Source organism: Nyctereutes procyonoides, unplaced genomic scaffold (assembly GCF_905146905.1).
Source record: "Nyctereutes procyonoides isolate TBG_1078 unplaced genomic scaffold, NYPRO_anot_genome, whole genome shotgun sequence".
In the NCBI taxonomy this organism is placed as follows: domain Eukaryota; kingdom Metazoa; phylum Chordata; class Mammalia; order Carnivora; family Canidae; genus Nyctereutes; species Nyctereutes procyonoides.
In genome coordinates this window covers 29,234,680-29,246,986 of record NW_026575121.1, presented here as the reverse complement: position 1 = coordinate 29,246,986, position 12,307 = coordinate 29,234,680, and the positions used below count along the sequence as shown (strand labels likewise).

Below are 12,307 nucleotides of genomic sequence, written 5' to 3'. Positions count from 1 at the left end.
TCTGATTTAAAACAAAACAAACAGAAAAATCTCACCATCCCCAAACCTAATCTTGACTCTATGTTTATTGCTGAAGACATTTTTCACAGAAGGGTTACAGCTGGTCAGATTTGAAAGAGTAAACTCATGAGTTCAGTTTAAGAATTTTCCTTTAAAATAAGTAATGGTTTTAATATCTCTATTTCCAAAACCCCCAGACTGTCAAAAAAAAATCATAAATAAATAAATAAATAAATAAATAAATAAATAAGATGATGATGATAATGAAAGAAAGAAAATAATATTTTGATCCATTTTAGGACAAAGCACTTATTAACCTAAGAAGAGGGGAGAAAAAGTATAAATAGGATGGAGTAGTAATTATATTTCTTAGCCTTCAACAACTAATTTAATCTATACAGCAATTTTTTTTAGGTGGATAAAGAACTGAATTACTTGCTTGGAGACATGGTGTTAATGTTTGAATACTACTCAGCCATCAAAAAGAATGAAATCTTGTCATTTGCAACCACATGGATGAACTAGAGAGTATTATGCTAAGTGATGTTAAGTCAGTCAGAAAAAGACAAATATGATTTTACTTATATGTGGAATTTAAGAAACAAAACAGATGAACCTAGAAGAAGGGAAGGGAAAATAAAATAAGATAAAAACAAAGGAGGCAAACTACAAAAGACTGAACTAGAGGGAACAAAGGGTTGCTGGAGGGGTGGAGGATGGGGAGATGGGGCTAACTGGGTGATGGGCATTAAGGAGGGCACTTGGTGGGATCCCTGGGTGGCACAGCGGTTTGGCGCCTGCCTTTGGCCCAGGGCGCGATCCTGGAGACCCGGGATCGAATCCCACATCGGGCTCCCGGTGCATGGAGCCTGCTTCTCCCTCTGCCTGTGTCTCTGCCTCTCTCTCTCTCTCTCTATCATAAATAAATAAAAATTAAAAAAAAAATTTTAAAAAAATTAAAAAAAAGGAGGGCACTTGGTATAATGAGCACAGGATGTTATATGCAACTGATGAATTACCAATTTCTACCTCTGAAATTAGTAATACACTGTATGTTAACTAAATTGAATTTAAATTAAAGAAAATAGAGAAATGAAAACCATTCCAATAACATTTTCCCAACTATGACTAATTCTAATTTGTACTCCCTCCTTCAAAACTCAGCTCCCCCACTCAATTTTACATATACTTTAAAAACATGCCTCTATCTGGGTGATGATATGCAGAAGGAAAAACAACAATTAAAAAAGACAGAAGAGAGGTGGAGGCAAAAGTTATAGGGAGCTAAAATAGGAGTTCCAGAGAATTTCTCAACCTTTTTTTTTTTTAAGATTTTATTTATTTATTCATGAGAGACACACACACAGAGAGAGAGAGAGAGAGAGAGAGAGAGAGAGAGAGAGGCAGAGACACAGGCAGAGGGAGAAGCAGGCTCCATGCAGGGAGCCTGATGTGGGACTCGATCCCAGTACTCTAGGATCACACCCTGGGCTGAAGGCAGGGCACTAAACCGCTGAGCCACCTGGGCTTCCCAGAATTTCTCAACCTTAAGAATGAAATAAAATGAAGTTGCCCAAAAAGAGATTTACCCTAAGTCTTCTTGTAATGGAATAAAGAAAATGAGGTATGGAAAAGTAAATAGAGAAAAAAGATTGGAAAGTGAAATTTCAGATTTCTTAACAAAAGTGGACTATACAGCTTAAAAAGCATACTTTTCATCAGAGTTCCATTTATGTTTCTGTCTGATTCCTCCAAGAATATTAGGAACTTAAATTGTGCTTTATATATGAACTAAGTTTCTTCCTAATTGGTTTAGCTTCTTTCAAAGACGGGAAAGAGGGATCCCTGGGTGGCGCAGCGGTTTGGCGCCTGCCTTTGGCCCAGGGCACGATCCTGGAGACCCGGGATCGAATCCCACGTCGGGCTCCCGGTGCATGGAGCCTGCTTCTCCCTCTGCCTGTGTCTCTGCCTCTCTCTCTCTCTCTCTCTCTCTCTCTCTCTCTCTCTCTGTGACTATCATAAATAAATAAAAGTTAAAAAAAAAAAAAAAAAAAAAAAAAAACAAAGACGGGAAAGAAGAAAAATCCTTAAAGAAAAGAAATAAATGTGAATGAACATCTTAATTTACCCTAATTGTAACATAATCAAAATCACTCAGAATTATACTGCAGAGTAAAATGAAGCCATGCAAACTATACTTCTACATCAAACGAAAATGAAACCTGACAGTTTTCTCCATTGATAGTCTGCAACTGATTGGGCCAAAAAGCCAATTAAATACACACACACATACATTTTATCTTTAACTATGTATACATATATGAACACATACTTGAAATCACAACTTATTTATTGCTTATCTATGAAGTTCCTCTTATAGGACAAAACTAACCAAAATACATTATTACATATTTCATCATAAATAAGTTACAACTTAACTTCATGATTTAAATTCACTCTATAAACTTTTACTAAAGATGTTTGAGAGACACCTGGGTGGCTCAGCAATTGAGCGTCTGCCTTTGGCCCAGGGCGTGATCCTGGAGTCCCGGGATCGAGTCCCACATCGGGCTCCCTGCATGGAGCCTGCTTCTCTCTGCCTATGTCTCTACCTCTCTGTGTGTGTGTGTCTCTCATGAATAAATAAATAAAATATTTTTAAAAAAGATGTTTGAACTGTCATTAGCCATCAAACTTATTATTTCCTTCTATCAAACATGCCAAAATTTAAAAATAGAATTCAACACAGACAAGGGTTATTTCTGAGGCCATCTCCACTGATGTAAAAAAGAGGTCCTTAAAAACACAAGAGCCTCTTTAAGATTCCCTCTGTCCCTCTTCCTCTGACCCCCCCTCCTGCTTCTCTCTGCCTCTTAAAAAAAAAAAAAAAGATAAATTTTAAAGAAAAGATTGAGAGTAAATATATATAAATCAAAAATCGTTTTTTGCTATACTTTCCATATTGGCATGTTTATTTAAAACCACAAATAAAGGGACACCTGGGTGGCTCAGCAGTTGAGCGTCTGCCTTTGGCTTAGTCCCAGGATTGAGTCCCACATCGGGTTTCCTGCATGGAGCCTGCTTCTCCCTCTGCCTATGTCTCTTTCTTTCTCTGTGTGTGTCTCTCATAAATAAATAAATATAATCTTAAAAAAAAAATAAAGCGGGATCCCTGGGTGGCGCCTGCCTTTGGCCCAGGGCGCGATCCTGGAGACCCGGGATCGATTCCCACATCGGGCTCCTGGTGCATGGAGCCTGCTTCTCTCTCTGCCTGTGTCTCTGCCTCTCTCTCTCTCTGTGTGTGACTATCATAAATAAATAAAAATAAAAATAAATTTAAAAAAAAGATTTAATAAATAAATAAATAAATAAATAAATAAATAAAGTAACAGTGCCAGTTTCTATTACTTTTCATTATTATTATAAATTTGAATGGAGGGTTCTGAGCAGTAAAATAAATTTATTCTTCTGTAAAAAGTTAAACAATAAATTATCAGAAGATCTCCACTTCTATCTGGACTGGCTCCTAGACTAATATGGACAAATGACAGACTTCAGAAATTGCTTTTTAGATAAGCATCAATGAAATAAAAGTACAGTTTAACGGCAAATTAAATACTTTTTTGGATTTTTTTTTCTTCACATTGGACTTGAAGATTGCTTCCATTAATGTATCACTGATACTTGTTCACAATTTTAAAAACACATAATTTAAATTCCTCATATCTTAGTGTTCTTTTATCTTAAATGAAAAATGAAAGCAAATAATTTTCAGTATAAGTTAATGAAATATAAGTGAGGTGGGGCTACTGTCCAAATTTCTGGAATAGCCAAAGACTGCCTGAGGCTCATGGTGGGATGGTGGAACAGAGAAAACCATACAAGTAAACAGACAACTGGTGTATAGTAGCACATTAAGGCCAATCTCCTGAAAACACTACTGTATCTGAGTGGCTTAACTTACTGATTTCTCATTTAGCCTACAAATCTCTACATGCACTAAGGCTCCTGCCTGCTCTACTCCATAATCATGTTCTGACAGGGTACCAACGATGTCAATAACAACTACCATTGCAATTACACTGCTATTACTGGCTCCTCTTCCTCTAACCATTCCTTTAACACTAACATGCCATGGGGATTTATTGTGGTCCACCACTATTCTCCCTCTATAGAATTCTCAAGGTTCTAACTACTACTCAAATACAAAAGATTTCAGATATCTCCCCAAAGCTTTAGGCTCCATATCCAACTTCTACACAGATGACCCAAAAACTCACTTTAAGCTCAATACGCTGAAAACGAAACACACCATCTTTAGTGTCTCCTTATTTCCTATAAAATCCAAGCCCCCTCCTTGATCTGGCTTCACCCTATTACGTCTTCCTCTGCCTCATCCTCTGTCATTTGTATTCATCTTTCTGAATGTCTAATAAAATTACCACCTAATATTTATTGAAGGTTCATTACATGCCAGGGACTATTCTAAGCACTTTATATGGTTAACTCATCCATCTTCACAACAATCCCATAAGGTAGATGCTACTATTTCCACTTTATACTGAGGAAAGTATCTTGCCTAAGCTACTAGTAGTGGAGTTGGCATACAAACCTATATCCTGTGCTCCTTACCTTTATATATGTAATTTCTCATAAATGCCTACACATACCAAGCACTGTCCTGGGTATTCAAGGTGAATGGGACCAACAAGGCCCATGCCCTCATGGGACTTACCATCTAGTAAGTAAACAGAAGAAACAAACAGCCTTATTATAAGATAATTTAAAAGTGTCAGGACTTTATGACAGAAAATTCACAGAGGTGGATGTACTTAACAGTGATAAAAGAAAAGCCTCTTTGAAAAAATGACTTTTTTTAAGGTTTTATTTATTTATTCATGAGAGACCAGAGAGAGGCAGAGACCTAGGCAGAGGGAGAAGCTCCTCACAGGGAGCCTGATGTGGGACTTGATCCCCGAACTAGGATCATGCCCTGAGCCAAAGGTAGACGCTCAACTGCTGAGCTACCCAGGCGTCCCTGAAAAAATGACTTTTAAGGAGCGACCTCATAGATGAGAAGGTACCAACCATAAAAACAGGAGGGAAATATCCCGAAGAGTACTGAGTCCATTGAAAGCACAAAGATGGTGTGATAGGTTAAACTATGTTCCCCCAAAATTCTTATGTTGAAGCCCTGACTCCAGTGTAACTGTATTTGGGGTTAGGGTCTTCCAAGATGTAATTAAGGTTAATAATGTGGGACTCTTAATTGGATAGGACTGGTGTCATTACAAGAAGAAGAGGAGATACCAGAGATCGATCAATAGAGATCAATTGATCGATCCATCCATCTTTCTTTCTCTCACCCTCTCATTACATGCACAGAGAGGAAAGGCCAGGGGAGGACACAGTAAGAAAGTACTCATCTACAAGCCAGGAAGAGGCTCACCAGAAAACAACCCTAATGGCACAATGAAACTGACTTCCAGTCTCCAGAACGGTGAGAAAAAAAGTTTCTGTTGTTTAAGCCACCAAGTTTGTGATATTTTGTTATGGCAGCCCTAGCAAACAAATACAAATCAGAAAGACTTAGTTTTTTTCCAGGAACTGCCAAAAACCAGTATGCTAGACTATAAAACAATGGAGATAATAATATGTCAAAAACCCTTTAAGCCCAGAGATGGTAAATGAACCTAAAATGAGGTGATCACAAAAATAGTACCTGGTGCAAAAGTTTTAAGCTGGTTCATATTAGATTAGACAATGTATGCTGTGGGCTTCTGTTCTCTCAGAACTGAAATCTTTCCCAAAATGTTAATAGTACCCTACTGAAGAACAATGACTAATGGATATGTCTTGTTTACACAGGGGACTATGGAAAAAACATGACTTTTTATTTTTTTATTAAATTCTTACACCAGTATGGGATCCCTGCATGGCTCAGCGGTTCAGCGCCTGCCTTTGGCCCAGGGCGCGATCCTGGAGTCCTGGGATCGAGTCCCATGTCAGGCTCCCGGCATGGAGCCTGCTTCTCCCTCCTACTGGGTCTCTGCCTCTCTCTCTCTCTCTCTATGTCTATCATGAATAAATAAATCTTTAAAAAAAAAATTCTTACACCAGTAAAGATAGTTCTGAGGGAACTATGGTTGAAATAATGAATATGTGTTGTGCTCACGTGCAAGGACTGGTGGTGGATATTCTGGAGCATGACCAAATGAACCAGATACCATTCCAGCAAGGTAGATATGACACCACATTTCATCAAATCAAAGGTACCCAGTTGTGATGAGGTGTGTCACTTTATGCACAGCCAAGCAAGGAAAGCTGCCAAGTAAATTATGACATTAAATTGTAAAAATATCTCTTAATTTTAGGACTGTTCAAATGTGGGGGTTAAAGGGAAAAGACATACATCTTAAATAAATGAAAAAGAATATGAAGGTAGCTAAATGCAAATAATAGAAGTCATATAAAGGAGTCCATAGAAGGAATGAGTTGTTTCATGCAGAAGATAGTACTTAAGCCAAATCTTGAAGAATGGATAGAAGTAGGAAGAGCAGAGATTCACGAAGGAATACTTTTAGCAAGAGTAAACTGCAAGAGGTAAAGCATAGCAACAATAAAGTGAGGAACAGCAAGAGAGAAATACTTAAAGAAAAAACACTGTTGAAAAGTTAGGACAATGGTTAGAAAAACCTTGAATACAGCTAGGATAAAGAGGCTGAAATTTATTGTATATCCTTGGGGAATGGTTCTCAAATACTTTTCTTTTTTTACCCCAATATACTTTGGGGCTATGATACACATAAAAAATAAGACTACTCTGGTAGTGATTATAGGAGATGCAAAATAATCAATTCTTGATTGATTGATTGATTGATCAATGCAAAAGCAATCAATTCTTCTGAGAGTAAATTTAGGAAAAGCTGTCCAGAAAATTCTAACTTCTACCCCTACCTCACCTTGAAAATCACTCCTTTCTACACATTTAAAATTAAAACAAAACAAAAAAATACAGAAAAATTTGAGTACCCAAAATAATTCAAATTACATTTCAGGAAAGGTAACCCAGGAGAACTGTGTAAAAATGAATAAGTATTGGAATAAAGATTAAGAATCTACATTAGAAGCTGATCTTCCAGGAAGAAGTTAAATAAATTCATATTAGACTAGTGGTAATGGGGAAAATGTATGATGCAAGTGTTACAAGAAACAAGAAAAATAAAGGAAAAAGTTTAAAATACAACATATAAGCTCAAACAAGGACAAGTGCATTCTAAAATAGTGGTGGTCACTCAGGTGATGTCTAAAAGGCAATCCGATAGTAGAAAAAGTGGAATTTAGTCTGCAAAAAGTTGTGAACATCACCTAAAGAGTTATTGAAGCCATAATATGGATAAAGCTGCAAAAAAGAGGGCAAGAAAAGGTATTGCAAAGACAAAATTTTTGAAGTAAATGTATTAAAGCATTTAATAGCTTTATTACAAATAATTATCTTCATATTTTATAGTAATCTCATGCTGATCATCATCATTGCTAATTTTAATACTGTAAATATATAAACAAAAAAGCAAAGCTATAGTGAATATTAAAAACATGCTAGGATCATACAAAATTTAAAAAGGGAATATTTTATTAATTTCTAATCTGGTGATTCAGATGCAATGAAACGCTGGGACACCTGCACCCCGATGTTTCTAGCAGCAATGTCCACAATAGCCAAACTGTGGAAGGAGCCTCGGTGTCCATCGAAGGATGAATGGATAAAGATGTGGTTTATGTATACAATGGAATATTACTCAGCCATTAGAAACGACAAATACCCACCATTTGCTTCAACGTGGATGGAACTGGAGGGTATTATGCTGAGTGAAGTAAGTCAATCGGAGAAAGACAAACAGTGTATGTTCTCATTCATTTGGGGAATATGAATAATAGTGAAAGGGAATATAAGGGAAGGGAGAAGAAATGTGTGGGAAATATCAGAAAGGGACACAGAACATAAAGACTTCTAACTCTGGGAAATGAACTAGGGGTGGTGGAGGGGGAGGAGGGTGGGGGGTGGGGGTGAATGGGTGACGGGCACTGAGGGGGACACTTGACGGGATGAGGACTGGGTGTTATTCTGTATGTTGGTAAATTGAACACCAATAAAAATAAATTTATTAAAAAAAAAATTCTAATCTGGTGTTATAGTCATTTAGAGATGGCAGGTGTGTGTGCGCGCACGTGAGTGAGATGAGGACTGGGTGTTATTCTGTATGTTGGTAAATTGAACACCAATAAAAATTAATTTATTAAAAAAAAATTTCTAATCTGGTGTTATAGTCATTTAGAGATGGCAGGTGTGTGTGCGCGCACGTGAGTGAGAGAAAACTTAGTTAAAAAGCAATAGTCCACACCTCTAAAAACAGAACCTGAGAACAACCAAGATGGCATAAATTACAGGGGAAATTGGTGTTTAAATTCCTAGATGGCTTTATTATAAACACTCAGTTATCCAGTTCAATCTATGAAAAATTGCAGTTACATACTAATATTGAATTGTTTTTTCCTTTAAAAAAAAACTTTTTCCTTTAAATAAAAATATTTAAGAACAGTATTTTTAAAACAGGTACTTTTCAGGCATTTTTTCAAGTATTTTTAAAACATAAAAGCAATATGATCTTTGTACGTGAAAACATATGGCTTCAAGTCACACATGGATAAGAAAGAAGAAAATCTCTAATTCTCTGGAGTTAGTGCTAAAATGCGTTGTAGGTTTACTAAGCAACTTTATCCATTTTGACTGAAATACCTTTTGACAAACTTCCTGCAGGAATGGGAGCATGAGGCTTGGAGCAAAGGAAAAGAAATGGAAGAGGGAATGAGGGAAACCAATAGAACAAAAAATGAGGCAAAAAAAGTAGAGGAGAGGTGACCTGGGTGTAGAACAACTAACAGAATGAAGATGTTAAGAATCATCATATTGCCCCACAACAGATTTATTGAGCAAAGAGAATGATGGGACTTTTTTGCTGGAAGTTGGGCATGATTGAAGAGTCTTGAAAATCCTAAACGTTCATCTACTTGTACTATCATGCAGGCATTTTTCTCAAAACGCTTGCATAAGTCAGAAGAATCTAATACGGAAAATGCAGGCCGCTTGTCAGCCAAAGCAACCAGCCCATAATCTGCAATCTGTCCAAATGATCAGACAAACTGAGATCGCCAACAGCCAAGTGCCTACTAATAGCTTATTCAAAAATGTTCTTTTGCTATTTCTTAACTACTTTTACATGAGCGGATTCCCTCAAAGGGAAAAAAAGTTCAAGTGATTTTCTGAAACTACATGCCATCCAACAACACTACAGTTAAACTTACATATGGCCAGGAAAGTTTTGAAAAACGTGAAATACCTCAGTCTGACCTTCATGGGCACTGGTCTCATGAGTGACTCGAATAGCCTGTAACAAGAACACAAGATGTCAACAGGAAAAAATGACTATATCCAGATTTTTAAAAGAAAACAACAGTGCTAAATTTTAACATTGAAAGCTTTGTTAAGAAATAACAAATTGGAAGAAATTTAGGAACAGTTTAATATTAAATACTTAAGAATGATTTCTGAGTAACCAAATGAATGGTAGTGTCCAACCCACAAATCCCTACAGACTGAAGCAACTGAATATCTAATTATTTGTAATTTCCAGGTGTCAAGTGGGAGTCATTTAAATTACTTGTTAGAACTAACGTTAAACACTTTATTCGACTGGGACTGGAATAAAGTAAGCATCTCACAGATTGAGACTGAAAAAGCTTATCTCATCTGTTTCTCCAGGTTACATGCTCCTCTGCAGCTCTGGCTGTAGTTTTGCTTTATCATGCAGTTTCAGTCAGCACTTTAAAAACGTGGAGCAAAAAGCATGCATTTATCAGAAGCTAGAGATTTTAGTTTTCTGAACTTAAAAAAAAAAAAATGCCCTTAAAATACCCACAATTAGCAAAGATGAAGAAAATGGGCAAAAGTAGTAAACTTCGGGTGAAAGTACCTTTATGAATGGCAATTTGGCAATAAGTATCAAAGCCTTAAAAACATGCAAACTGGTTGATCCAGCAATTTCTGTTCTAGGAATTTATGTATTTACACAGAACTATACACATAAGTATATATAATTAAGGATATTTGCAAAGATTTAGCTACAATAATATACCTTGTAGTATTTTTTTAAATAGTGAATAAAGGGGAAAAACATTAAATTTCCAACAATAATTTATTGGTAAAATAAAATACTGTACAATGGAAAGCTATGCAGCCATTAATGATGATGTCAAATATATACTTACTGGTATGTAATACGTTTGTGATAAGTTAAGTGAAAAAAGCAAGTTATAAAACAGTATTACAGTGTGATCAAACTTTTGTTTTAAAAATTGTGTACATACATAATACTCCCTATAAAAATATTAATAATGATGGCTACCTCTCATTAGTGGGATTACTCTTATGTTGTTTATTTTACTTTTGTGTAAAATAAAGATGTTTCATGAAATCTGCAGGTTTTTTAAGAAAAAACAATTTAAGATAATCACCGTTTATAAGAATGCTAAAACAATATAATCAAATCAATGAATTTATTGAGTATAAACTCTAAGGCTTTTCTAACCAAATAATCTGTATGCTACACCATTTCTAATTTCAAAGAATTTACCATCTACTTAATAGTGTTACTAAAAGGTAAAAAGACTTTTCCTTTTGAAAAAGGAAAATAGATCTCAAAACCAGTGAAATTTAAATGCCGCTCTAAAACAATTCTATGAATGGTACCATCGTTTAAAAGTAGACTATGTGGCCTGTGTCTTCACACATGCAAAAACATTACTAAGAGGATAAAAGAGCTTAATTATGGTCTGGAATCTACCTTTAAACCTTTTGTTTTTTCCACTAATCTTCAGCCTGTTCCAAATTCCCAGTGAAAGACACATAGGGTATTGGCAGGCATATATTTATAATAGGGAGGGAACAGTAAGCTAGAGTCAATCATAAAATATTTTTTTAAATTTGTAAATCAAACTTTTTTCCTCTCATTCAGCTCTGGATATAAAAAAGAAGTGGCAATTGATCAACACTTATGGATATTTCAAGTAATGTTACATGAAGTACAAAAGATCTTTTTTTATTTTTTTTTATTTTTTTTTATTTTTTTTAATTTTTTTATTTATTTATGATAGTCACACAGAGAGAGAGAGAGAGAGAGAGGCAGAGACACAGGCAGAGGGAGAAGCAGGCTCCATGCACCGGGAGCCTGACGTGGGATTCGATCCCGGGTCTCCAGGATCGTGCCCTGGGCCAAAGGCAGGCGCTAAACCGCTGCGCCACCCAGGGATCCCCAAAAGATCTTTTTTTAATAGACACAATAAAATCTGCAATTGCTGAGAACTACAGTTTTAAGACAAACCCCCAAAAAGAATCTACAATCCCACAAAACTTTGCCCATAAATGAGATCAAGACAGAAAGAAGGTACCGACGTCATAGTTCTCTAGGTATCTGGCTCGTTCTTCAGGGCTCATTGACACAGATTCCTCCAGGAATTTTTTCAAGGTTGATCCAGATTCTGAGAATATTAAAGATAAAATTGAGAAGGTTTGCTATCTCAAAGAAACTAATACATGAAAAGACTAGAAGCATGCTAACTTTTTCAGGTAAAAACCCCTTCACTGGTAAGTTGGGAATTTAAGAAAACTGAGATAAATGATAGGCTTTGTTAAACCTGTTTATCAATAATATAACAGAATGGGAAAGATTAGTATTTCTTCTATGCTATATACACTCCCATTAAAGAAAGAAGAGAGGAAAATGTTTCACTTAATACTTTAAAAGAAAGAACTACAGCTCCACCTACTGCTCAATAAGTTAACTTCTAACTTACGGGGGGGGGGGGGGTGAAGGGGGCAAGCAGTAATACAAAATTATTTACCGAAGTGCATCTTGTCTTTATTGTTGGCAATAGCATGGATCAGTCCAATTGTTCCACAGGCATTGCTGATTGTTTGCTTCATGAAATATACTGATGATGTAACATCTTGTCCCTGAGATTTTATTTTTTCCTCCTCCTCTGTTCTGAATACTTCATACTATTAAAAAAAAAAGTCGATAATCTACATAGGAATATAATACATTATAAAGTACTCAAAATAAAACTGGGAAACTTCTAAATATCCATCAGCAGGGATTTGGTTAACATACTATGGCATGTCTTAATGGAATACTATAAAGCACTTAAAAAAAGTATGAAGTCTGACTCAGAAATTTGTCCGTGATTATAC

At 36.0% G+C, this 12,307-nt stretch overlaps 1 protein-coding gene across 1 annotated transcript in view; it reads right to left on the bottom strand.

Moving 5' to 3' along the window:
• Positions 1-12,307, bottom strand: part of UCHL3 (ubiquitin C-terminal hydrolase L3) — a 108,939-nt gene that overhangs the window by 24,287 nt on the left and 72,345 nt on the right. Inside the window, exons 4-6 of the mRNA XM_055336020.1 lie at positions 11,959-12,115; positions 11,510-11,595; positions 9,399-9,446 (exon numbers count right to left, since the gene is read on the bottom strand). Coding sequence (XP_055191995.1) covers positions 9,399-9,446; positions 11,510-11,595; positions 11,959-12,115 — 291 coding nt within the window. The remainder of the gene's footprint in view (positions 1-9,398; positions 9,447-11,509; positions 11,596-11,958; positions 12,116-12,307) is intronic.